The 24814-nt window shown below is 54.8% G+C and overlaps 2 protein-coding genes across 2 annotated transcripts in view; both read left to right on the forward strand.

Moving 5' to 3' along the window:
- Positions 1 to 17451, forward strand: part of Baiap2l2 (BAR/IMD domain containing adaptor protein 2 like 2) — a 29490-nt gene extending 12039 nt beyond the window's left edge. The window contains exons 5-14 of the mRNA XM_038343610.1: positions 3109 to 3180; positions 3403 to 3519; positions 4083 to 4229; positions 13854 to 14006; positions 14278 to 14416; positions 14534 to 14747; positions 16097 to 16219; positions 16480 to 16687; positions 17009 to 17052; positions 17206 to 17451. Coding sequence (XP_038199538.1) covers positions 3109 to 3180; positions 3403 to 3519; positions 4083 to 4229; positions 13854 to 14006; positions 14278 to 14416; positions 14534 to 14747; positions 16097 to 16219; positions 16480 to 16687; positions 17009 to 17052; positions 17206 to 17281 — 1293 coding nt within the window. The 3' untranslated portion in view covers positions 17282 to 17451. The remainder of the gene's footprint in view (positions 1 to 3108; positions 3181 to 3402; positions 3520 to 4082; positions 4230 to 13853; positions 14007 to 14277; positions 14417 to 14533; positions 14748 to 16096; positions 16220 to 16479; positions 16688 to 17008; positions 17053 to 17205) is intronic.
- Positions 17452 to 19274: 1823 nt separating this feature from the next.
- Positions 19275 to 23234, forward strand: Slc16a8 (solute carrier family 16 member 8). Its single transcript, XM_038343726.1, has 4 exons — positions 19275 to 19488; positions 20138 to 20281; positions 20485 to 21264; positions 22912 to 23234. Exons 1-4 carry the CDS (start codon positions 19275 to 19277, stop codon positions 23232 to 23234), a joined length of 1461 nt encoding a protein of 486 aa, XP_038199654.1.
- The last annotated feature ends 1580 nt before the right edge of the window (positions 23235 to 24814 follow it).

Consider the following 24814-nt stretch of genomic DNA (forward strand, 5'->3'; position numbering starts at 1 on the left):
GTGGCTGTGTGGTGGGGGAGGGTGGCTGTGTGGTGGGGGAGGGGTGGCTTGCGGTGGGGGAGGGTGGCTGTGTGGTGGGAGAGGGTTGCTGTGTGGTGGGGGAGGGTGGCTGTGTGGTGGGGGAGGGTGGCTGTGTGGTGGGGGAGGGTTGCTGTGTGGTGGGTGGTACTGGGAAGAAATTAGGCTGGAGAGAGCCACCAGAATCTTCTGAAAGATGGAGGATAGATGCAAATGGGAGAAACTGAGGATGACGTCCAGACTGACCAGCTAGGCCAGTGGTTCTCCACCTTCCTAATGCCACGACCTTTTCATACATTTCCTCACAGTCTGGTGACCCGCCCCCATTGCTACTTCATAACTGTAATCTTCCTACTGTTATGAATCGTAAATAGCTGCTATGTGACCCTAAGGGGCTCGCGACCCACACGTTGAGAACCACTGAGCTAGACCTACAGGGTTGCTGTCAGCTTTTTAGCCAGGCATCAGCGGTCGGAAAGTCAGTCGTGTCGGGATGGGGTCTGGGCTAAGCACCTGTGAATTATCAACACCAGCACCGAAGAGCTTACCAGGGTACGGCAGAAGTAGAGCCCCAAGGGGAGTCAAGGCTGGAGGAAGCTGCAAAGCTGAGGGAAGGCATCTGAGGAGGAGTAGGTGTCAATTGTGTGGAGTGATGAGTCCCCAGACTGACACGGAATGTCACGTTGTGGTGTTGTGGGTCGCTGTCTTAGGTGGATGGGAAAAGCGTTGTTTGGGCATGATGGCTGAGCTGGGGGCCCAAGGGGAGAAGAGCTAGGGTTGTTCTATTGAGGCAGCTTCAAGAGACTCCTTATCCAGCTAAGGCTGTGGCTTGGTGGTAGAGCTAGGGCCTGGGTTTTACACCCAAGCTGCAAAGGAAGACAGGGCGGCTGCCGGCCCCTCACAGGGCTTGGTGATCTGCATTGCACGATTTCCTGCGTCTGTGTCCAGGACCTCACAGGATCCTCTAATGCCATGAAGGTGCCCTGTAAGGACAGGCAGAAGGAATCCCTCAGCCTAACCTGGGTTTGGTGACTTTCTTGGGTCCTAAGCCACCTGTTGCTAACAGGCGTTCCTCTGGTTTCTCTGCAGCGAGACCTTTGCCTTAGTTCAGTCTCTGCTAGACCAATTCAGCTTGAGGGAGACTTTGACACACTGTCCCACTTGACCCCACCTGACAGTCAGCCTGAGTCTTGTCCGCCTTCAGCCATCACAGCCACATCACAGCAGCGGGAGAGACTGAGATACGGCTGCCCTGTTCTATTGTCCTTGACTATGGCATTGCCTCAGCTCACACAGGACATGGGAGCCCCATGAGCAGCCTCAGTTTTGCCACTGCACTGGAGAGCCCTGCAGGGTACCCTTGCAGGAATTCTTCAGCATGGCTGTCAGGGCAGGCTGCTTCACTTCCCACGGCCACCCACGAAGTTCTGTGTCTTGCTCTGTCCTGGTCCCCACAAGCAGGCTCTCCCAGTAAAGCATCCTGAGTGAGTCTGGCCTGTCAGTAGTTTCCCGTGGGGTAACTCATATCTGTGGTCCCAGAAGGGCCTGGGGATGAGGATGTGCCCAGCCCCACACCTTCCTCAGGCTCTGGGGTTTGTGTTTGCTGACTGTGCAGGAACACACACATGCGTCTGCACAGAAACCCCGACTGTCTCTTTGGTGTGAGTAAGCATCATGAAGAGAGCAGGCAGACAAGGATGTAAAATATAAGCTGACAGCACTGTGAGGGCCACACCCCTCCAGTGGTCCCGTCCAGCAAGAATGCTCATCTGAGGTTCCGGAATGATCCACTTTTCTGTTTGCTGCTCTTATAAGCCTCCTCAGACACGGCCTGGTGGCAGCAGCTGTGATTCAAGGACTTGTACGAAAAGGAGCCTCAGGGTCCCTGGCAGACACCAACAAGCGCTTAGGAACAACCTTGAGAGACCCTTAAAAATATTCTAGTATACTAACTCTGCTCATGGGGATGCTCCCTGCATCCCTTTTCTGTGTGGCACCTTAGCCCCATGGGAAGGGCCCGGAGCAGCAGGAAGCCTCCCACGGTGAAGAAAGGACACAGAAAGGGCTCTCGGAGCTGGTAGAAGTGAACTTGTCAGACAGGTGAGGGTAATCTTGTTCCCATGCAGCTAGCACCCAGAGGCTCAGACTTGACTCCTCCCTAGCCTCGTGAGGCCTCAGGGAAGCCGAGAGAGGGTAGAGGGACGTGCCAGGGTCCTACCCCGCCCACAGCATCAGACCAAACTCTGGGAAAACTGAGGCCCAGAGTGGGAGATCAACTAGTCCGAGGTCACAAAGCACAGCTGAAGCAGAATGAGGGCTGACACACAGCTCTTTTGAATCTCAACTCAGCAGCCTTCTCCTGCCACCCAGGGGATGCTTACAGGGGCTCCCCACGTGCCTCCCCCTTCCCGGGCCTCTGCGGCTCTGGACCTTTGTATAGGGCAGGTCCTGCCATGCTCTGGGGCCTCACTTCCCTATACACAGTGCAGTTCCAGTGGAGTTTGGATAGGGAACTGCGGTAAATTCTTCCCCATGGCCGGAAGAGCAAAGGAATGGGTGTGCATTATGGAAACCAGTGAGGGCTGTGGGTTCTGCCTGCGGCGGCAGAAAAAATTCTCAGCAGAGGGGCATTTGAAGATGGATCGGGAACTACAGACAGAGGGAACAGAATACGCAGGCCCAGACTGATTCAAAATGAGACCCAGGAGCCTGCAACACATTCACTGAAGGGTTCCAAGCCGGAAACCATCTGGTCAACTCTGCAGTCCTTCCTCTAGCCGCATGATCTTGTCATCCCCTTGTTATCTGTTATGTGGGCCGGGGCCCCCGTGTGTTATGGATAATGGTGGGCGGCATTGTAATAAAAAGTAAAACCGTGGGGCTGGAGAAATGGCTCAGCGGTTAAGAGCACTGCCTGCTCTTCCAAAGGTCCTAAGTTCAATTCCCGGCAACCACATGGTGGCTCACAACCATCTGTAATGAGGTCTGGTGCCCTCTTCTGGCCTGAGGCACACACACTGACAGAATATTGTATACATAATAAATAAATAAATATTTTTTAAAAAAAAAGTAAAACCGTGCTCCTCACAGGTGCAGACGTTCCACGGAGACCTGCTTCAGCACATGGAGAAGAATACCAAGCTGGACATGCAGTTCATCAAAGTAAGTCTGTCCCTCTGCGCCAGCCCCTCCCAGACAGAAGGAGTATTGCGAGGGCGCGCACACAGGCACGCAGGCGCAAGAGAAGGTCACATAGGCCAGCGCCAAGCATCCACCTGCCTCAGGCTGTACGCAGTCCCATTTGGGCCCCTGGCTCCTAGTCCACTACTCTGAGCCCTGACCTCTTTGATGTGGGGATCCCGGTGTCTCTCCGTCCTGCCTCAGGATAGCTCCCAGCACTATGAGATTGAGTATCGCCACCGAGCGGCCAACCTGGAGAAGTGCATGTCTGAGTTGTGGCACATGGAACGCAAGAGGGACAAGAATGCACGAGAGATGAAGGTGTGAAGGCTGAGGGGCTGGGGAACAGGTCACTGGGGAAAACCCTAGCACCCTTGTGAGCGCCTCCACCCAAAATGATCCCAGCTGTGGGGATCACAGCAGGGGAGAGTCACCAAAGACCATCCTCAGCACCTTCCTCAGCCTCACTGAGAAAATGGGACCATTGGGCCTGTGGCTCTTGGATTGGTAGCCTGAAAAGAAGCATCCAGTCTCTACCAAGGGCACTCCCAGCCACCCGCCCCGCCGCCGCCCCCCCCCCTCCCCGCCTCAGTCTTTGGACCCCAAGCCCGCAGTTTAACCTCTGCTTCCTTTACTGCCCTTTTAATGAACTCCTGTCTACTCTCCCCAGAATCTTCCTTCCAAATAGAGCATCCCTCAACCTCTCATTCCTGTTCCCAGAAACCGCCCTCCCTATGGCCACTCTGCACTCCCATGTTCAGGGTACCAGAGACAGAGGGACACAGGCTGAAGTTGCAAACCACGCATTCAGCGGAGGACTGGAGAGGGGGCATCCGAGGACAGGGCTCAAGCCCCCAGCCAGAACCTTCTCCTTCTGCCCCCAGGAGAGCGTGAACCGGCTGCATGCACAGATGCAGGCCTTTGTGTCCGAGAGTAAGCGCGCAGCCGAGCTGGAAGAAAAGCGGCGCTACCGCTTCCTGGCCGAGAAGCACCTGCTGCTCTCCAACACCTTCCTGCAGTTCTTGGGCCGGGTGAGTGGGGCTGGGGAGAGGAAGCCGTGGCCTCCTGAGTCAGCTGTGTGCAGGAAGCAGGGGTGCGCCTTCCTTCTCTCTTCCTTGAGTAGAAATCAATCTCACAACACTCTTGTTTCTCTATTCATTCGCATATATTATTAATTCTGATTTGTTTTGCATACAAGCCCTTATTCGTTCATATGCAAGTCATTTGTTTAATTTGGTTAGAGGACAACTCTGTGGGGTTGGTTCTCTCTTTTAGCCTTTACTCGAAGCACTGGTCAGGCTTTGGCTCACTTACAAAGAGCTGTCCTGCTGGCCCCCATTTTTCTTGTTTTTTCTTTTTTTTTTTTTTTTTTTTGAGACAGGGTTTCTCTGGGTAACAACCCTGGTCATCCTGGAACTCATTCTACAGACCGGGCTGGCCTCAAACTCACAAAGATCCACCTACCTGTGCCTCCCGAGTGCTGGGATTAAAGGCGTGCACCACCACCACCCAGTGCGTTCCCATTTCTTTAAAAATGCTGAATGCACGTGCCCACCTTTCATGCATTTGGTGACTGGGCTGTTCAGTGATTAGACGTTAATTGTGCCATCTAAGTGGACTCTGGAAGCTTTGTGCTCTCTGCTGGAACAGTGTGGTTTTCTCTGTTCTCTTGGATTTCTAATGGTTTTGCTTTCTGTACTTAGTTGTGTTGTTTTGTGCTTTGGGGTGTAAGACTATTAGGCCCTTCTCATTAAGGTCATCTTTCTTGTGTGCTTGATAGCTCTCTGAGTCAAATTTGATGTTTTTAACTGTGCTCTGATTTTAACAATTCTTCTTTTTCTTCAAGTATGGGCTTCCATTAGCAACACACAGGCTGAGTTTTGGCTTTTGGGCAGTTTGACATCTGTGGTCACCATTGTCACTTCCTCCTCCGTCTTTCTTTCTTCCCTTCTTTTTCCTTTCTTCTGTCCTTCCTCCTCCTCCTCCTCTTCTTTTTGAGACAGAGTCTCAGATAGCCCATGTTGGCTCCTAACTCACTCTGTAGCTGAGAATGACCTTTAGCTTCTGACCCTCCTATCTACCTCGACTGTTGGGATAACAGGCACATTCCACCATATAGTGTTATGTAGTGCTAGGGGCTGAGCCCAGCAGGGGCTGTCTTTGTATATGCCAGCAGATACTCCACTAACAGGCAGATACTCCACCAATAGGCAGATACTCCACCAGCAGGCAGGTACTCCACCAACACGCAGATACTTCACCAACAGGCAAATACTCCACCAGCAGGCAGATACTCCACCAACAGAGCTGCCTCCTCAGCCCACAGCCTGCGTCTTCTAAATGCCTATTCTTCTGTCCCCATTCAAGGACGCCTAGGGTGTCCCCTGCTAACTGACCTGAGATACTGTGTCCCCTGTCCTCCCCTGATTCTTGCCAGGCCTGACGAGTTACTGTGTATAGTCCTCATGGTGCCCTCTTAGTCCCTCTCCCTGTCACCTATACATTGTTTTCTGTCTTCTCTAGAGCAAGTCTCTAGCCAGTCTCTCTAGATGGCTGACAGTCTTTAGTAGACTCAGTGCGCAGCTGTCAGTCATCAGCCTAGAACCCTTGCATTAGGCAGCCCAGTCCTCGGCTGTCTCTCTCCAGCCAGTCTACCTGCAGCTCTGGATGACTCCCGGTCACTTCCTGTCTCAGGAGAGTTGCCCACTGTGGGCATTCATATCGGTGTGGGGCTTTTTGTCACCAGCTTTCCTTTTTCTGTGGAATTCTGTCTGGATGTCCAGTCCCTGCTGGACACTGTAGGAAGACATTGTTTGGAGCATCCTTGAAGGAACTAGTGTGGGGCAAGCTTTCATTTCCATTGGGCATCCAACTGTCAGGTTGATGACTGTATGCTATTGCTACATTTAACCATTTGAGAGACTTCCAGATACTTTCAGTTGGCAGTGTGTGATCTTACCACACCCTTGCCTGCTCTTATTACAGCCATTTTGCTTTTAGCCATCCTCCTTGGCATGAGGTGGCATCTCTGTGTTTTGGCTTGTATTCCCCTGGCTGTGTTTCTCTAAATGCTAAAAGCTGGGTATTTTTTCCCTGTTTGGTGGCCACAGCATCTTGCCTTTAGGAGGAAGCTGCTTTCTGTCCATGCCCTGAGCAGCTAACCTCCAACCTCCTTAAGAGCAGGGTTGTTCCTTCCCCAAATACCACTCAGGAGGGAGGTGTGTGTGAATCAAACCAACTTCTTCTATGCATAGGCGATAGGAAGCATGTTCTCTGTCTCACTTGGGATGTAGGATACCCCAGATCTAACCCTGGGAGCCAACTATAGATGCTGTGTCAGAAAAGTGAGGCAGAGGCAGACAGACATGATCTTAACAGGCTGAGGCCACTTTATTGGGACAGCAAGGGGCCCCAACCTTCTCACGGGATAAAGGTTGAGCTTGCTTAGTGGGGCTAGTATATACCTAAGGGACAGGTATATATGCCCACGCACATATGTGGGTAGCCACCAGGAAGTTACAGCTAATTTTGAGGTTTTACTGGGAGCTAGGTAGGTTGTTTCTAACACAAGGGGGTGTTGTCTCTGCAGGAGGAGTGGACTTTATGACTAGGGGCTAGTGCCCCAGACAGTCAAACTCACTTCCTCATGACCTAAGAGTATTAGCCAACAGATCCCAGTTCTGGGAGGGTGAAGGGGCTAAGAGGGAGGGGCTGTGACTTTTTTCAGGGGGTCTTCTTCCAGCAGGAGGGAGTCAATGGTCTTAACGGTGGAGGTGGGGTCATGTTGGGGTCCCTTCCAGGTGGGATAGGGGATGGTAGTGACCCTCTGGGCAGTGAAAGCTTGTAGTCTTTGTTGGAGAAACTTGGCGAGACAGTTGAAAGGGCAGGGACCACTGAGTAAAGTTAGCACGATCAGAGTGACTGGGCCTGCCAAGGGGGTGGTCTGTGGGTCCCCAAGTAGTCAGGTGTCCTTTCTCTGTGTTTGAGTCTAATTGTTTAGCATTTTCCCATACTAGGCCAGGTTGGTTCCCATGAAAACAGCATCCTGCCTCTAGGAAGGCACAGGTGCTTCCTGTGGGCAGTCATTAAGTCCTCTGCGGTTTTGGAGGACCGCCACAGCCAGGGAATCGATTTGATTTTGTAAAGTGCCTAATGCTGTGTTGTCCCAAGGTCAGGTCTCCTTTAATCTGATTGGTCAGTTGGCCGTGTGGTAACCATTGGAACCCATCATTGATGCCTCTGTAGGGCCACCCCCAGGAGTACTGAAGCAGCCCGGGGCTTCTCTTCTCCTGCTGTTATGGACAAGATATTGAAAAAAAGTCACACTGGCATCTAAACCTAGTGTGAGGTGTTGGGACCATCCACAACAAAAATACCTCTCGCCAGGGTATGGGCATGGGGATTAGAAATATAGTAAAGAATGAAGATGAGAATGAAAATTATAAAACAGAAAAACATATAGGATAGTATCCAGAGGGAATTCCAGTGAGTACCGAAAATTCACCCGCATTTAATTTCCAACTGCTTAAAATACCCTGACCCCAAAAGGTAGAAGTAAGACAAAAGCCTGCATTAACGTGATACACGGAAATGAACAGATCAATTGAAGGTCGCAGGCTACATCCACAGTTAAACATTCTGTTGCTAGAACAAAACAAGTCATACTCACACCCTAGACCAAACACTCTGTGGGAAAACCACTCCCTGGGGGAATCCCAAGTTATCTCCTTAAGGGAACTGGAACTTAGTTGGATCCCTAGACTCTTGTTTGAGGTAGGAACAATCTACTTCTCTATCCCTGGAGTGCAAGGTCTGGCTATTAGCCACACCTGTAGACAATAACCTTGCGAGAGCAGAACTCTCTGCTCGACACCTAGGTGGGACCTTTGTTTTGAGGTAGAAGCTCAATAACCTTGGAGGAACTAGAGGAAAGTTCCAACACTCTGACCTTTGGTCAGTGTGGAAACAAGCTCACATTTTCGGGCATCCACAGTGAGGATGATTGGCACATGGTCCTCTAGGTTAGCAACTGTTAAGTACCATCCCGACAGGCAAAGCAAGTCCTGTTTGATGCCCTTGCCTTGGGAACCAACCGGGTACAATTTGGTTCTGGCCCTACGCAGTTGGCCTTGCCAATGATCTGAACCAGGGTTCTGGCTAAGCAGGGTTCATCTGTTGACTGGTTTGGTCTGCACTAGGTTGGAAATGCCTGCCCGGTATATGTCATTGGCTGGCTCTCAGACAAATCCAGAAACTCTTCCCTGGCTCTGGACAGTGGGGCATGGCTGGAATTTTCCAGCTGGAGCATTTTTACGAGAGGGATATGGGGATAAAGAAGGGCGAGTGTGATTGTGGGGTCCTGACCCCAGGAGTGAGTTGGTGGACTGGGATTTGTGCTCGCAGGAGCAGAAATGGTTTTGGCTCCTAGGGACAACTGTAAGGTTTGGAGTGGTCATTTGTACCGTGGATGTATAATCCCAGTCTGAAATTAAAAAATATTTTTTTAATAGTTAACTCCCAAATTATGCCTCCCAGCCAATAAATGAATTGACTCCCTGTGTGGGTGTCCCTGCTCATGCACCTATTTTAGACTAGCAAAATCAACCCAGGAAAGACCAGTTAGTGTCCACACATCCATCGTCATGTTTCCGAGGGGCATGGCCTGTCTGGAGGCAGCCACGGTGCTTGAGTCTCTTCTGGGCCAGGGGCAGTCGTGGCTTCCATGTTGTGGGTGTTATCATAACACAAGTTCGTGCAGGGTGGGAGGTAAGACACCCATTCCACATTCCAGCACCACTGAAATAAAAGTGTGCAGGGCTCTATTTATTTATTTATTTATTTATTTATTTATTTATTGTGTATACAATATTCTGTCCACATGTGTGCCTGCAGGCCAGAAGAGGGCACCAGACCTCATTACAGATGGTTGTGAGCCACCATGTGGTTGCTAGGAATTGAACTCAGGACCTTTGGAAGAGCAGGCAATGTTCTTAACCATTGAGCCGTCTCTCCAGCCCTGTAGGGCTCTTCTTGAGGACATTTAGTTCTATTGATTGGGGTCAAATGGGCAAACGGTTAGAAGGTAGGCCACGTGTGTCTGAGAGAAAGAGTGAGGGAGAACTGAGGACCCGAAGGGGTTATTGGGGAAGAGTGTGTGGGAGCTGAGGAATGGGTGAGATCTAATCAATAACCGTGGAGAAGCTGGACTCTGAATTAGGGGAGTGTGGGGAAAGCCTGACGGCCAATGAGGTCCTTGAGTGAGCTTGTAGTGGGGATGGGGTGGGCCAGGAAGTGAGATTTTATTTGCCTCAGGGAGAAGTGTCGCCACTGTGGCCAGCGTCTGGAGACAGAGCAGCTGGTGTCTGGTGACCGTGTCTAACTGTTTGGAACAAAAGGCTATGGGAAGATATGTACCCCCTACTTTTAGGCAGACTATTGTAAGGATGGGGCTGTGGGAAGGCGTGCAGAGGGTGAGGATGAGGGCTGGGCAGCAGGGAGATTGGTACTGGCTGGTGGGGATGTTGTAGGGAGGAGGTTCATCAGCTGGATCAAAAGCCAGGGCACTGGAGGGCGTTAGGTTGGGGTCCAGGCTTTTCGTGGCAGAGGACCTGGTGGGCAGAGCAGGAATTTAGAGAAGAGGTGAAAGTGAAGGGCAAAAAGCCTTGGGCATAGGGCACCTTGGACCACTTGCTATTTCATTTGAAAAAGTTATCTAAGTCTGCCAAAATCCAAAATTTCGAATTGGGGTAGTGATGGCCACTATTGAAGGGGCATTGAGGCCAGATTTGAGCAGATTTGAAGGAGTTTGGTGGCTGGAGCTCAATAAGAAGAAGTTTTTTGTTTTTTTTTTTTTGTTTTGTTTTGTTTTTTTTTTTAAGAGAGAGACAGGGTTTCTCTGTGTAGCCGTGGCTGACCAGGAACACACACTGTAGACCAGGCTGGCCTCAAACACAGAGATCCACCTGCCTCTGCCTCTTGAGTGCTGGGATTAAAGTCATGTGCCACCACGTCCCGGCTAAGAATGAACTTTTTAGGATTACCTTGGAGGCGAGCCAAGGGAGAGTCTTTTTGGGTAGATAATTTAGAGTCCATTTGATAATTTGGTTTAAATTTGAAATGAGAAGCAGGACTGGTGGGGAGTCTTGTCTGGCATCCCCCAGGTTTAGGGAGAAGATGGAAATGGACCCAAGCATTGGGAGAGGCATCTCCACTAAGACTCGAGGGGATCACCAAGTGAAATGTAGGGGTTCCCAGAACCTCTGAGCTTCTGTGATTTGGAGGGAATAAGAAGCCCCTGGGGTGTGGTCAGAGAACCTGAGTTACCTTGTCCTGCAGAATTTGGGTGTGTGGATGGCAGCAGTCGGCCTGGAGATGAGAGTCTGAGAAGTGGCAGAATGAAGATGGGTGGGAGGACTCAGAGGAGAGCAAAGGACTGAGCTCAGAGCTCATGTTCCCGCAACAAGACTTGCATTAGGCCACAAAGACCAGGTCTTAGGTCAGACTGGTGGCTATTTAGCCCATATAGTGAGCGAAGAGGGTGTCTGTACTCCCAAAGAAATGACCCTGGAGGAGTGAGGAAGGAGGGCTTTCTGCCTAGAAGACCCAGATGTAAGAATGAAGCAGAGAAGCACTCGAACTGAGGCCACTTGATTGGACCAGTGAGGAGCCCAACCCTCCCACAGGGTAGAGCTAGGGCATCTAGAGGGACTGGGGACATTTCTAGCTACCAGGAAGTTACAGCCAGATTTTGTGGTTTGACTGGGAACGAACAGGATTTTGTTTTCAATACCATGCATATTGTTTCTAGGGTGAAGCAGCCTGGTAAGACTGGGGACTAAGCAATTCCTTATGGCTTCGGGCTATTGCCCAGTGCAGCCTGACTCAATTCCTCATGACCTGAGGCAATTGCTGTATGTTATCCAACATATTGTATTATAATAGAAGCAGAAAGCACAGAGCAAGACGTGAAGCCACTCAAGGGAGGGCCTAGGCCCTGGAGGGTGTCTTTCCCATTTCTCTCTGCTGGTCAAGCCTTTTCCTCCCACCTCACCCAGCTCCTCAGTGTCTCCAGACGCAGATGGAGTGGGTGAGCCTGAGGACACAGGCTACACAGTGCTGACTGTGTACGTCCGCCCACAGTACAAGAGACACACTCATGTCTGGGCACCTCGACAATAGCTTGGGGGCTGCTTTTTTTTTTTTTTTTTTTGGTTTTTCGAGACAGGGTTTCTCTGTGGCTTTGGAGCCTGTCCTGGAACTAGCTCTTGTAGACCAGGCTGGTCTCGAACTCACAGAGATCCGCCTGCCTCTGCCTCCCGAGTGCTGGGATTAAAGGCGTGCGCCACCACCGCCCGGCTGGGGGCTGCTTTTTTAATCTTGGCTAATCAGAAAGTAAAATGGCCTCTCTGTGGAATGTCCCCTCGTAAGTATGAGTTATATACGTAAGATTGGCATTTCTTCCATTTTCAGAGGTTCCTCCGCACACTGGGATCCATCAATCTTTTCTTTCAATTTGCTTATTATAGTCAATTTCTTTTATCCTTGTGTTGTTTGTGCCCATGAACGTGTGTAGGGCCCATGGCTGACCTCTGTTATTTTCCTCTGTTGGTCTCCAATTTGCTTCCTGGGCCAGGTTCTCTTGCTGAACCTAAAAATCACTGGAGCTTGCTTGGCCAGGCTAGCTAGCCAGCTTGAGAGGCAACTTATGACCTCCAAGTTTTTAGGGGTTCTGGAGATTGAAATTCCCATCCCCAGTGCTTAACCACTGAGCCGGCTCCCTAGTCCTCATTTTGTTTCCTGGCAATGTTAGGGGTGGACCATGAAGCCTGGTGCATGCTAGGTGATTGCCTACCCTGGAGCTATGTCCCAGCCCAAAAGCAGATTTTTCAAGTTCTGGAAAAACCTTGGTGGCAACCTGTGACTATGTAATAGCCCAGGCTAGCTTAGAACTTGCTGTGCAGCCCAGGATAGCCTCAAACTCACAGCCATCCTGCTGCTTCTACCTCCTGAGTGCTGGGATTATAGAAGAGCACCGCCTCTGCTTGGCTTATGCAGTGCAGGGATGGATTGCAAGACTTGGTGCATGCTAGGCTAATGTTATACCAACTAAATGACAGCCCACCCCCACCACTGCCTGCATCTGGCTTTTTTCTTTCTTTTCTGTTTTCCTTTTTGTTTTTATTTTTTAAGACAGGGTTTCTCTGTGTAAGCCTGGCTGTCCTGAAACTCACTCTGTAGACCAGGCAGGCCTCTACCTCATAGAGATCCGCTTGCCTCTGCCTCCTCGGGGCTAGGATTAAAGGCATGCGCCACCACAGTCCTGGTGACTTTTTCTTTATATATATATATATATTTGTGTGGATGCATACATGTGCCATGGGGCATGCGTGGTCCGTGGGTTCTTGCCTTCCTCCTCATCCAGACAGGGTCTCTTATTACTGCTGCTGCTGCACTGCGAACCCTAGGCCTGCTGCGCTGCGAGCCTCCCGCCTCCCACCTCGCTGCAGGAGCGTCGAGCTTACAGATGTGTGCCCTGCATCAGGCTTCCTGCTTGTGTCATGAGGCTTGAGCAGCTAGCGTTTTTACCCTCTGAGCCATCTCCTCTTCTCACCCCTAGTCACTCTTCATCCCAGAATCCCCTTTTCGCCCCACCCGTACATTTTTAGACTCTTGCATGGTGTCTTCTCTGGCCTTGGAACCCCAGCTGCCCTCTTCCTGACTGGGCAGGGCTGAGAGAAGTAAGTGCTGCCAGGCCAGCCTTGGTGTTTTAGGCCTGGTCAGGGTCCCTCAAGTCGGGCAAAGGTCCCTCTAGACTAGACAGGCAGGGCCCAGTGTGCCAGCATCTCTGTGAGCTCCTATGCTAACTGCTGGCTGCAAGGAAACATGGTGTCCACCCAGGTCTGCGGGGCCAGCCGCTCTCTGGTCATGGCAGCAGGAAACTGCTGAGGTTGCCAGCGCTGCTCTAGCTTCCAGGGAGAAATCCTTGAAAGGTGGCCATGGGAGGTGCCTCTGCCACTCAGTGACTGAGACCGTAAGGCTGAGAGAGTAACAGGGCCACTAGGAGAAGCAGATGAGATAAAGGCAGGATGTCATTGCTTGATCTCCACTTTATTAACTGAGGCAGAGTCTCCCACATGGCCTAGACACTTCTTTACTCAAAGTTCCCAGTTCACCTTATTTGATATGATACAGCATCCAGCTTGTTCAGATTAGAGCCCACGAGATGCATGCTTGATGAAGGACCATGGTCCCCTATGGAGCCCAGAGCCTGACAGGCCCATGGGTTCCCTGGTATAGAATGGGCCAGGGAAGAGTGGGCAGGCCTCAGGCAGTGTGGTTAACCCCAGCAGGTCTGGGCTACCCCAGCTGCCTCTGCGAGGGGCAGGTGTGCAACCCTTTGCACGGGAAAGGCAGGCTCCCAGATAAGGGGTGGTGTGTTGCTTTGTTTTGGTTTTTGGAGACTGTGTTTCTCAGTAGCTTTAGAGCCTGTCCAGGAACCAGCTCTTGTACACAGGTTGGCCTTGAACTCACAGAGATCCGCCTTCCCCTGCCTCCACAGCCCGGCTTAAGGGGTGGTGTTTCAGGCAATCTCCAAGATGTGATACCTGTTGGGTCCCAGGGTCTGCGGCCACACTTGACCTAGTGTTTTCCGACAGGCCCGGGGGATGCTACAGAACCGCGTGGTGCTTTGGAAGGAACAGTCGGAGGCCAGCCGCAGCCCATCACGTGCCCACTCCCCGGGGCTACTGGGCCCTGCACTGGGGCCGCCCTACCCCTCGGGCCGCCTGACGCCCACCCGGCTGGACATGGTGAGGCCCTGGCCGCCCCCGCCGCCCTTCGCGCCCCCGCCGCCCTTCGCTGGGTCCTGGGTACCACCGCCCTGCATCTGGAGCCCGCCGCCCCCCGCACCCCCGCTCTACGCTGCACCCCTCGCTCCCTGGCGCCGGGGGGTCGCCTCTGCGCCCCCGTGGTGGCCCTACCGTGTCCCCAATCCATACGCCGACCCCTGGGACTGGGGTTGGGGTCGGGGCTAGCGAGGCTCCGCCCCTCCCGCCCCACCCCTGCCCTCTCCCCTCGCAGCCCCCGAGGCCCCTGGGAGAGTATGGTTCCCCCCGCAGCCGGCATAGCTCCGGCTCCTACGGCCCCGAGCCGGCCGAGGCGAGGTCCGCGTCCCAGTTGGAGCCAGACCGCCGATCACTGCCCCGGACACCGTCGGCCTGTGGGTACCCCAAGCACAGAGGTGCAGGGGGCGGGCCAGGGAAGGGGCTGGAGGCTGGGCTGAAGCAGGAGGGATGAAGGATAGACTGTTGGAAGAACTTTCGCTCATCCCCCGCAGCCTCGCTCTACACCAGCAGCACCCAACGCTCACGATCCAATTCCTTCGGCGAGCGCCTGAGCGGCGGGGGTGCCAGGAGAGTCCGTGCCCTAGTCTCCCACTCGGAGGGTGCCAACCATACGCTGCTGCGCTTCTCGGCTGGAGACGTCGTTGAGGTGCTGGTGCCTGAAGCTCAGAATGGCTGGCTCTACGGCAAGCTGGAGGGCTCGTCCGCGTGAGTGGAACCCCAGGGTCCGCGCTCCACCGAGATTTCCAGGCCTCTCTGGCCCCTTCTCCGATTCCCGCCCTGCCTCAGTCTACCCAGCCACTCCTGGGGTTGAGACGAGCCTTGGAGAAAGGGACAGATGGGATGGGCCGCAGGCTCTCAGAAATGAGGGACTCAGGCAAAACCCTACTGCCTTCATGCCTTCTGTGTGCCCCGTGCGCGCTCTTGTGCTGGAGCTGAGGTGCAGGGAAGGACCCTCTCTGCAGGCAATGCACAGCTCACAGCCGGAAGAACTTACACAAGCTGTCTGTCCTGCACCCTAGTGTGAAGGGGGGAGAGCCAGACACCCCTCCGTGTCCACACAAATGGGACTGGTGGTCCTCTAGGGAGTGTGCAGGGCTCTGGACTCTGCAGAAGGGGACAGGGTGTGCTCAGCCTGCCACTCTCCCAGGACTTATAGGAAGACATAGATAGAAGCCAATGTGTGAACCCTGAAGGGCCAAGAGGTGACAGCTGGGAGCACTCCCACAGAAGACTGGGGGGGGGTGAATGACAGGTTGTGGGGAGGTTGTGGGGGGGTCTAGGTGGAAGTTGTGGGAACAGAAGATGGGAACTGGGTGGTAGAGACTGAGTAGGATGTGGAGTGTGAGCACGTGTATGTACTGAGGGGAACTCATGGGCGGCCAGAGGAGGCCCGTGGGTGACTGCCCAGGTGAGTGATGGGTGGGTGAGCAGAGGTGGGCCTGAGGGAGCTATTGTGACTTCTAGTTAAGGGTGTAAGTCGATGGATTGGTGCCCTGTGGGTCAGGAGCAGAGGTGACTGACGGCTCCTGCCATTCAGACCCTCATCACAGCACATAAGGCTTGCAGAGCCTCGACACAAAGCCTACTGGATACCAGCAGGGTGGAGGTCAGGGAAAGGGTCTCCTCCCTGGGTGCGGATGGTTACGTTAGCCACTTTTGGAGAATATTGTCCCAGCATCTGCTGCCTAGCCCCATGGGCTTCCTGAAAGATTAGGGGGTACCGAGTCTGGTGACGAGGGACGCTCATAACTGTGCCACTTACTAGCCTAGGCCAACTCCAGACTGGTCTGAGCACTGTGACATGGAGATGTGACCTGAGGGCCCGAACAGCCTGCTCGCCAACTTAGATGCCAGCTCCTCTCCTAGGAGCCTCAGCCCCTGCTGGGATGTGAGGTTTCATGTCACAGGCTCTGTTAGGTCTTGACTACCAGGAAAGCCATGTTGGTGGGGCAACCCAGGCTTCTGTCTGAGTCTGAGATGCCTTCAGAGCCCAGAATGGCTGCTGCCCTGTTTACTTGGCCATGTTCAAGGGGCCATTGCTGTCTTCCCTACAGGAGTGGCTGGTTCCCTGAGGCCTATGTGAAACCTTTGGAGGAGATGCCAGTGAACCCCATGAAGCCTGTGACCCCCGTGAACTCCATGGCCCCCATGAGCCCAATGAATGAACTGCCTTCCAGGTACCTTAGTTAGTGGGTGGGGCCCCAAGGGTGTTCCTGCCCCTCCCTCCAGGGGACATCTATGAGATAATGTATCTCATGGGTCTGTCCTCTTTGGCCTCTGGAGAACTGTGGCCCATATTCCCCACCTTCTCATGAAGGCTGTTGTGTGTCAGGGCTCCTGCGACAGTTCTTCCCTCTACCCCCCCCCCCAGCCCCGCACAGCTTCAGGCCCAGCAGGTGGGAGGGGGCACCAGGCTGGGCTGCTTTCTCTAACTCAGGTTCTACCCCCTCCGGGGAAGCCACAGCCTTGATGACCTCTTGGACAGGCCAGGCAACCCTGCAGCCTCATCAGACTACTGGGATAGCAATTCCCGCTCCCGGACCCCGAGCCGAGTCCCCAGCCGTGCCCCCAGCCCCGCACCCACACCCTTGCCCAGCAGCAGGCGGAGCAGTGTGGGCAGCATGGGGGCAGCCACCGACGTCAAGGTCAGCCCACCTGTCCTCTGCCTGGCCGATATGGAGTAGCCCAGCAAGGGAGACCTTGGCCACTCTTCTGCCAGGGAAGGGAGGTGGGGGGGTGGTGAAGGAGTGCGCACGGGGTCACTGGCCTTACCTCGCAGGGGCAGTCAGCCCCAGCCCGTGGCATTGTGCAAGGCCTAGAGTTTTCTTTGAAACCAGACTACGGGTTGCACAGTGTCCTCAAATCTAGCCCTGCAGGACCTCTTCCTCCCAGTCCTGTGCTCTCCTGGGGCGAGGGGTGGGACCCCGTCTTCTCTTCGCCCCTGAACCTGCCCTCCCTTCATGCAGAAACTTATGTCCTGGGAACACCAACCCCCAGAGCTCTTTCCACGGTGAGTCCCAGTGGGCAGGAAGCCAAATGGGAGCGGGTGACTCAAAATGGGAGGGCAGCAAGAAGCAGACGCTTGGCCAGATGCCTGGGCACTCTCCCTAGGTACACAGACCAGGAGTCTCTGCCCCCCCTCACCCTAGCCTATCCCCCACAGGGGTACAAATCCCTTTGCCACCGTGAAGCTGCGCCCCACTGTCACCAACGACCGCTCAGCACCCCTTATCCGCTGAGGCCATGTCCTCCACCGGGGCCTGAGGTGGCCCTGCGCACCTGCCCAGGGCTCTTCCAGCTGACAGCCGCAGTAGCAGTGGATCCAAGATGCCAGGCGCTACCCAGGGGACCATCCTTACCCCTCTGCCCGCAGCCCAAAAACTCCCTGAGGGCTGGATCTGCAACATAGGGCAGGATGAGGGGGTGGGGGCACAGAGCAGCTGGTTGCTTTCAGGGATCCCAAGACTCTCCCCAGAACCCAGCCTCTTGCCTCCCATCTTCTTCCCGCCTGTGCCCCAAAGTGAAACACCTCCTCTTCCATCCCTGTCCCACACACATCCCTTTTTAACTTTTGTAAATGATAAAAATAAATAAAGGAAGTGGGCACAGTGGCAGTGAAGGTGTCTGATTTGGGAGCAGGGTAAGGCCTTGGACGTGGGGATCCTCTAGGGTGACTGGAGTCTCAGGTCTATCTCCCCTCCAGTAACTCAGGACTCTTGAAGTCTTTAGGGCTACACTAAAGCTCTCACCGTCACCCCACCCCCATCTCCAAATGCACCCCAAGGAATGGTGCCTGTTCCCCTTAGCTGGGACACAGCACCTTTGTTCCAGCCCCTCCACCCCTCACGGTCAGGCTCAGGCCTGGATTAGCTTTATCCAAGAGAAGCCAGGAGCCCCTCCTGGAATGTGACCTGGACCTGGGGAGGGAGCAACGGTGTATGGAAGTGGCTTGACAGGCTGGGTCTCTTCAGGGTACCACTTTGCCCCCAGCCCCAGATTACACCCCCCCCCAAGGCAGGGCTTTGTACCCCTGTCAGAAGGACCCGGGAGGTGAAGGAGGGTCTCCTTGCCCTTTGTCCCACTGGGTCAGCCCTGCTGGCTCATGGTCACTTGTGCTCAACTCCCTTACTGGTAAAAGCCTCTTAGCAGGGGTGGGATGAGGGGACTCTAAGTCCCAGGCCTGGAGTTGTTTATTCAGCCGGAGTGCAGCCATAGTCGCCAAGGTTGTAGGAATCAGTATCTTCCAGCCTCACGGAGCTCGAGGAAGCCCCTCTCTGCAGGCCTCAGGAGATGTGAGGCTGGACCCTAAATCCAGAGTCAGGTCCAGGTGAGTGTGCAGTGAGGGCTGTCAGGGGCCAGTTTCTTGTCTCTGTGTTCATAGCCATGCGGAGGGGGGCAGGTAAGAAAAGTCAGAACCTGGAGCTGGGGGAAGGCAGAGTCCTAGGTGTCCCTGGGGAGAGGTCCTGGAGGGAGAGCCCAGGACCTCCAAGGGCTTCCCTGGGCCTCCCACCCTCCTGTTCCGTGGCAGATGCCATAGGACTTGGGAACCCCTTCCTAGGGATGGAGGGCCTAGGTTGTGAACTGCTGGGGCCTAGGTCTCTCTTCTAGGCCCTTTTCTCTTCCCCAAGGTTTCCAGCTGGCGTACAGGTGCTCACTCAGCCATCTTACTGGTGGAGAAACTGAGGCTCAGCCAGGAGAGGAGACTTTACAGGGCAAACTCCTTCCAGAACGGGAAGGACAAGCTGCACCAAAGGCTGCTGAGACCAGGCCAGTATGTCCTGCTGTTTTAATCATGACGTATTCCTGGTCACAGAGGAAAGTTAGGACAAGCTGGAGGGCCACTACCGCTGGCAGCCACCCTACTGGCTGATTGGCTCATCTGTCCACAAACCTACATGTATTCATGGTGACACTGACAGTCCCCCTACACACACACACCACAGTGGCTGCTGGGCTCTGGCATTCACTGCACCCCTTCCCCTGCCATTACTAGGTCCCAGAGGTGAGAAGCCCTAGCGAGGAACCCTTGAAGTCCAGTCCACTCACCCTTCACAAGCCTTTGCAGGAAGGTGGGAAGACTTGGGGTGACCTTCCTACCTTGCTGACTCTATAACCCTGAAAGGGCTCCGTGGGTGGCATGGGGCTGTTTCTCCTTGCAGGTCTCAATTCATTTCTCTACAGCACCCACCACTGCCTTTTGTTCCCCCCTCTTTTCCAGCAGAGGTAGAGGCAATGGGCGCTGGCGGCCCCCGACGGGGTGCAGGCCCCCCAGATGGTGGCTGGGGCTGGGTAGTGCTGGGCGCCTGCTTCGTGATCACCGGCTTCGCCTACGGCTTCCCCAAGGCCGTGAGCGTCTTCTTCGGAGAACTCAAGCACGACTTTGGTGCCGGTTACAGTGACACAGCCTGGGTGTCCTCCATCATGCTGGCCATGCTCTACGGCACGGGTCAGCACTCCTCCCAGAGCCTCCTGGGGTCTAGCGCCTGGGGTAGAGGCTCTAGTGCCTAAAGAAGCACCGCCCCGGCCCCCGCCCCCACCCCCACCTTCGTTGGGGAGCACATGGAGGCCTCGACCCTAGGAAAGAGTAGGCAGGGCACATGGATGGAAATGGAAACCCGCTCCTACTGCTGGCCTGGAGGGGTTGGGTTCATTCCTACTAGCAAACCTACACTGGGCGACATCAACCCGGAGAAGCATTCCAGCTCCGCGCAGCCCCAATGCTGGAGTGTTGGGAGGGTAGGAGCCTTCAGGAGGAAGTCTGGTGGCAGTCTGGTGGCAGGCAGAGGCAAAGAGTGGAAGCCATCCTTCCTACTTTGGTTCTGGGCTCTCAAGAGGGTAAGAGATGGGTGGCCACTAGACAGACAGACAGACAGACAGACAGACACACACACACACACATACACACACACCACCCTGTCTGCCCAGTCAGACTGTGTGACTCAACCATAATGCCCTCTTTGTCTCTGAAGGGGTTCAGGGGAGAGTTAAATACCCCTTCAAGCTCTTTCAGATCTCAGAGGGACAAGGCAAGACCTGGCGCATTTTCTGGAGGGGAGATTGGTCTAACCTAGACGATGGCCCTACTCTGCCCACAGGCCCCTTGTCCAGCATCCTCGTGACGCGCTTTGGCTGTCGCCCGGTGATGCTGGCTGGCGGGCTCCTGGCTTCCGCAGGCATGATCCTGGCTTCCTTTGCCTCACGCCTTCTGGAGCTGTACCTGACGGCTGGAGTGCTCACAGGTGAGGGCACCCATGTCTCTCCCTGCAGGAGTGTGGGTACAAGTCGGGAGTCCCTGCTGCAAGTCCCCAGTTTCCCTCAAAGGGGCGGGCCCCTGAGTCTCCTAGCTCACTCTCCCGGTTTCGGACTTATCCTGATCCCGGCCCAGCCTGGCCCTGCCACTAAGGCCAGAAGGGGCACTCCAGCTGCGTCGCCTCGCCCGCAGGCCTGGGCCTGGCCCTCAACTTCCAGCCGTCGCTCATCATGCTGGGACTCTACTTCGAGCGGCGACGTCCCCTGGCCAACGGGCTGGCAGCGGCGGGCAGCCCAGTGTTCCTGTCCACTCTGTCGCCGCTTGGTCAGCTGCTGGGGGAGCGCTTCGGCTGGCGCGGTGGCTTCCTGCTTTTTGGCGGCCTTCTGTTGCACTGCTGCGCCTGCGGGGCCGTCATGCGGCCACCACCAGGGCCCCCGCCCCCACTTCGCCCAGATCCGACGGAGGACCGCGCGCCCGGCGGCCGAGCTCGCCGCCGCCTTCTAGATGTGGCGGTGTGCACCGACCGCGCCTTCATGGTGTACGTAGTCACCAAGTTCCTGATGGCACTTGGGCTCTTCGTGCCCCCCATCCTGCTGGTGAACTACGCCAAAGATGCAGGCGTGCCTGACGCTGAGGCCGCCTTCTTGTTGTCCATCGTGGGCTTCGTGGACATCGTGGCGAGGCCGGCGTGCGGTGCCCTGGCGGGCCTGACACGCCTGCGACCCCACGTCCCCTATCTCTTCAGCCTGGCCTTACTGGCCAACGGGCTCACGGACCTGATCAGCGCTCGTGCGCGCTCCTATGGCACCCTCGTGGCTTTCTGCATCGCCTTCGGCCTCTCCTACGGCATGGTGGGCGCGCTGCAGTTCGAGGTGCTCATGGCGACCGTCGGTGCGCCCCGTTTCCCTAGTGCGCTGGGCCTGGTACTGCTCGTGGAGGCCGTGGCTGTGCTCATAGGACCGCCCTCTGCCGGTGCGCACCGTAGGAGGGGTAGCTAAGCCTGGGAGCTGTTAGTATAAGGGAAGTCCTTAAGGACGACCTTCCCAGGGATGAGGGAGAAGGCAGGCCCCTTTACTGGAAAGCCTGGTTGGTGGACTCCCTTTATTACTAGGTAGTTCCTCCTCCAGGACCACCTCCACGGGGGATGAGGATGGAAAAGCCAAAGGTCAGTCTCAAGAAGAAATACAAATAGCCAAGCATCTTACACGTCAGTCTTCTCAAGCAGATAACATGAAGGCCTAGTGGGAGAGGGGTAGGGCTGGGGAGCGGGTTAGATTCGGAAGCTTAGCCCGAGTTGTGGACCCGGATCTGCCCCTGCAGAGAGCTAACCTGGACTGAATGTATGTGGATGCTTTAGTTCAGCCAGCCTGTAAGCCAGTACAGGGAATCAGCCCGGCTAGGGGCAGAGAAGGGGTGCTCAGATGACACCTGGAGAAGAGAGGTGCTGGTGCCCCCAACACCTGTCTGTTAAGCCTTCTGCTCATCCTGGCATAGTTCAGCGGGTGAGGGCACAGTGTGAAGGGGGGGGGGTTGCTGGGGGAAAGTGTCACTGTACAAGTGAGGGCTGAGCTAAGACAGGAAAGGTAGCCGTGGGGACCCCGACATCTTCCTGAGTTGTCTGCCCTGAGGCTCCAGAGGGCCAGCCTTAAGTGAGAGAGAGGCCACAGTCAGGCTTCAGGAATGAAGAGCGGAGCCCAGGCTGCAGCAGAGATGAGTAAGCTGCCATCTTTTCCTTCAGAGCCAGCCAGATGGCAGAGTGTCCCAAGCAAGCTTTGTCTTCCTGCTTGACTCAATAAGAAAGGCAAAGCCCCCGAGCCAATGTGTGGGTACCCTCTCTTAAGTCCACCACCCCAAGAGTCTCAAAGCTGGCCCTCCTGGAAGCCCAGGGACCGCCTACTGTTGGGTGGACCTAGTAGGAAAGAATGCAGGTCCAGGGAAGGGCACTCCAAAACTTCATATGGCCGGAGACAGGACTGGCTGTGAAGTTATGGTCATCAGGAAACTTCCCGAAGACCACAGCCTGGGTGTGGACACGGGAACAGTCTAGAATGAGGCCCATGGAAGAAAATACAACAGAGACTGGGCATGTCACCCTGAGCTGTCTTAGCACATGTGATGTCCTGGGTTCAATCCCACACAACAGATCTAGAGATTTCCCCCACACATGGAGATACTGTGCACAAGAAAGGAAGCACAGAGCCCCACTTCCCAGCCTGTGCTCAGGTGCCTGACCAGCTCAGTTTGGACAGCTTGCAGCTCCTGATGAGGATGCTGGGCCAAACCCCTATAGACCAGGTTATGTAGAAAGAGTTGGGAGTCCTTACTGCTAGCCAGGTCCAGCTACACTGCCACCCTAACACCCACAAGTGGGCCAAGTCGCTGTAGGCTTGCATTGATGTGGAGGGGGAACCTCGTAGACTATATAAAAGCATCTTCAGAAGCATTATATTGAGGTTCAGGGAGGGGAAGTGACATTCTGGGCCTCACAGAAAAGGATCCATGTGGAGTTCTGCATTTGTAATCAGGAATAAAGCCAGGGCATTTGTGTATCATCAATAAGTCCCACCCAGTTAGTGTAGAGAAGACCTCACAGGTTGACACGGCTCCCCTCCCCTCCAGGCCGCCTGGTGGATGCCCTGAAGAACTATGAGATCATCTTCTACCTTGCTGGCTCCGAGGTGGCCTTGGCTGGAGTCTTCATGGCAGTCACCACCTACTGCTGCCTGCGCTGCTCTAACAATACCCCATCAGGTCCAGCTGCTGAGGGAGGAGCCGGTAACACCGAGGATGTGGATGCTGAGAGGGATTCTGAGCCAATGCCTGCCAGTACTGAGGAGCCTGGCAGCCTTGAGGCTCTGGAGGTGTTGCGCCCCAGGGCTGGGTCCTCAGGACCTGAACCAGAGGTGGAAACAGTGCCTGGGCTGGGTCATGAGTCTGTGTAGACATTAGGCAGATGGCCAGCAGGCATGACAACATGGCTTCCCCTCTGAGGGCCTGGCTCATGGGGAGGCAGCCTGGGGTGATCCACTGGGTACCCCATCTGCCAGGCCATTCATTCCCAGTGAAGTGTGGGCTGACAGGAGCACAAGTTGATAAAGGAACTCTATCTACTGAAAGATATATCCTGCTCCTGTGCCTGCCAGGGCGAGGGCCACCTGAGCTGGGGAGGGGTAAGAATAGCCAGAAGGGTCCCCATAAGGTCCCCTGAGCCACTGGAGTCCGTAAGGAATGGCACTAGCTAGAGACACTGGGGGCTGGCGGGGGGGGGGGGGGGCTATATACTGAAGCCCATTTGGCCACCATCTGCATGAGAGGCACAGGGTCAGAGGCAGAGACCGACCCTGGGTCTTCTTCCTGGCCAGACTTCACAATCAGTTCCAGAGAGCATGGGAGGCAGGTGGTCAGCAGCAAAACCTCAGAGGCCCTCAAGGTGTGAATGTCCCCTCGCTGCCCTGAGTAGCCACCCCCCAGAGGACATTCTAGTAACCCATCACTTTTAGTCAGAGCGACACGGCTTTGTGTTCATCAGTGGCCCTGGCACCTGCTCTCTCCTCCCTCAGGGACTTGTAGGCCATGACCTCTCTCAACTGGAGATTCCGACTCAGTCACCCAAGTGCCACACCTGGCGTGTGCACTCTGACCCATGTGAGAGTCTTCCTGTCTCACTCTTCTAGCTGGGAGACCTCAATGGAGTTCCTACCACAAATGGTCCCTTCCCACCTACTGGTCCCAGCTGGGCCTCATTTCCATCCAAGGTTTGGGGAAACCAGGCAACATTCAGTTGCTTACGCTCACCTATGGCTCCCAGACTCCAGAAGGGACAGCATCTTATCTAAGCATTTTCCTGAGAGTGCTTTCTTGGCCAAACATTGTTCTAAGCCCTTTATGTTAGCTTACTGATTCTCCTAAACCCAATGAAGTAGAATTTATCCACACTTCAGATGGGGAAACACGCATCAGGAGGCAGAAATCAGCCCTGGGTTGCACAGAGGCCATTATTGGGTCCAGAGCTGTAGTTTGTTTGGTTGTTGTTGTTGAGACAGGGTTTCTCTGTACAGTCCTTGCTGTCCTGGAACTCACTTCATAGACCAGGCTGGCCTTGAACTCACAGAGATCCACTTGCCTCTGCCTCTCGAGTGCTGGGATTAAAGACATGTGCCACCATGCCTGGCTTCAAGCTGTAGGCTTTGATCTGTGCCCTTGACCATCAACTGATGTCTCTTGAGAGATGCAGTGTGGCCAGACAGCTGCTGGGCCCTATGTGGGTGGACGGTGACAGGCCATCTCCCCCAACCTCCAGCACCTGCCTGAGAATCCTACCTGGTTTCTGCAGGACTGCAGAGCTCAAAGCCACAAGCAAAGGTGCTTTTCCATTTTGGACCTCGCCACCTTGCACCTTCCTTGCCTGTTCTGTTCTCAAGACGGCCACATCCGCTGTCCTAATGGGCATTGCAGAGTAAACGAGTTGTAGGTGTGCACCACACCCAGCCAGGCAGAGCAGCCAGGCAGACTACTGCCTAAG

The sequence above is a fragment of the Arvicola amphibius genome, chromosome 9 (genome assembly GCF_903992535.2).
Source record: "Arvicola amphibius chromosome 9, mArvAmp1.2, whole genome shotgun sequence".
NCBI classification, from domain to species: domain Eukaryota; kingdom Metazoa; phylum Chordata; class Mammalia; order Rodentia; family Cricetidae; genus Arvicola; species Arvicola amphibius.

Coding starts and splice junctions, on each gene's coding strand:
- Slc16a8 (XM_038343726.1), top strand. CDS start 19,275: ATGGGCGCTGGCGGCCCCCGACGGGGTGCAGGCCCCCCAGATGGTGGC. Junction 19,489..20,137: donor GGCCATGCTCTACGGCACGG/GTCAGCACTCCT, acceptor CTCTGCCCACAG/GCCCCTTGTCCAGCATCCTC. Junction 20,282..20,484: donor GACGGCTGGAGTGCTCACAG/GTGAGGGCACCC, acceptor CCTCGCCCGCAG/GCCTGGGCCTGGCCCTCAAC.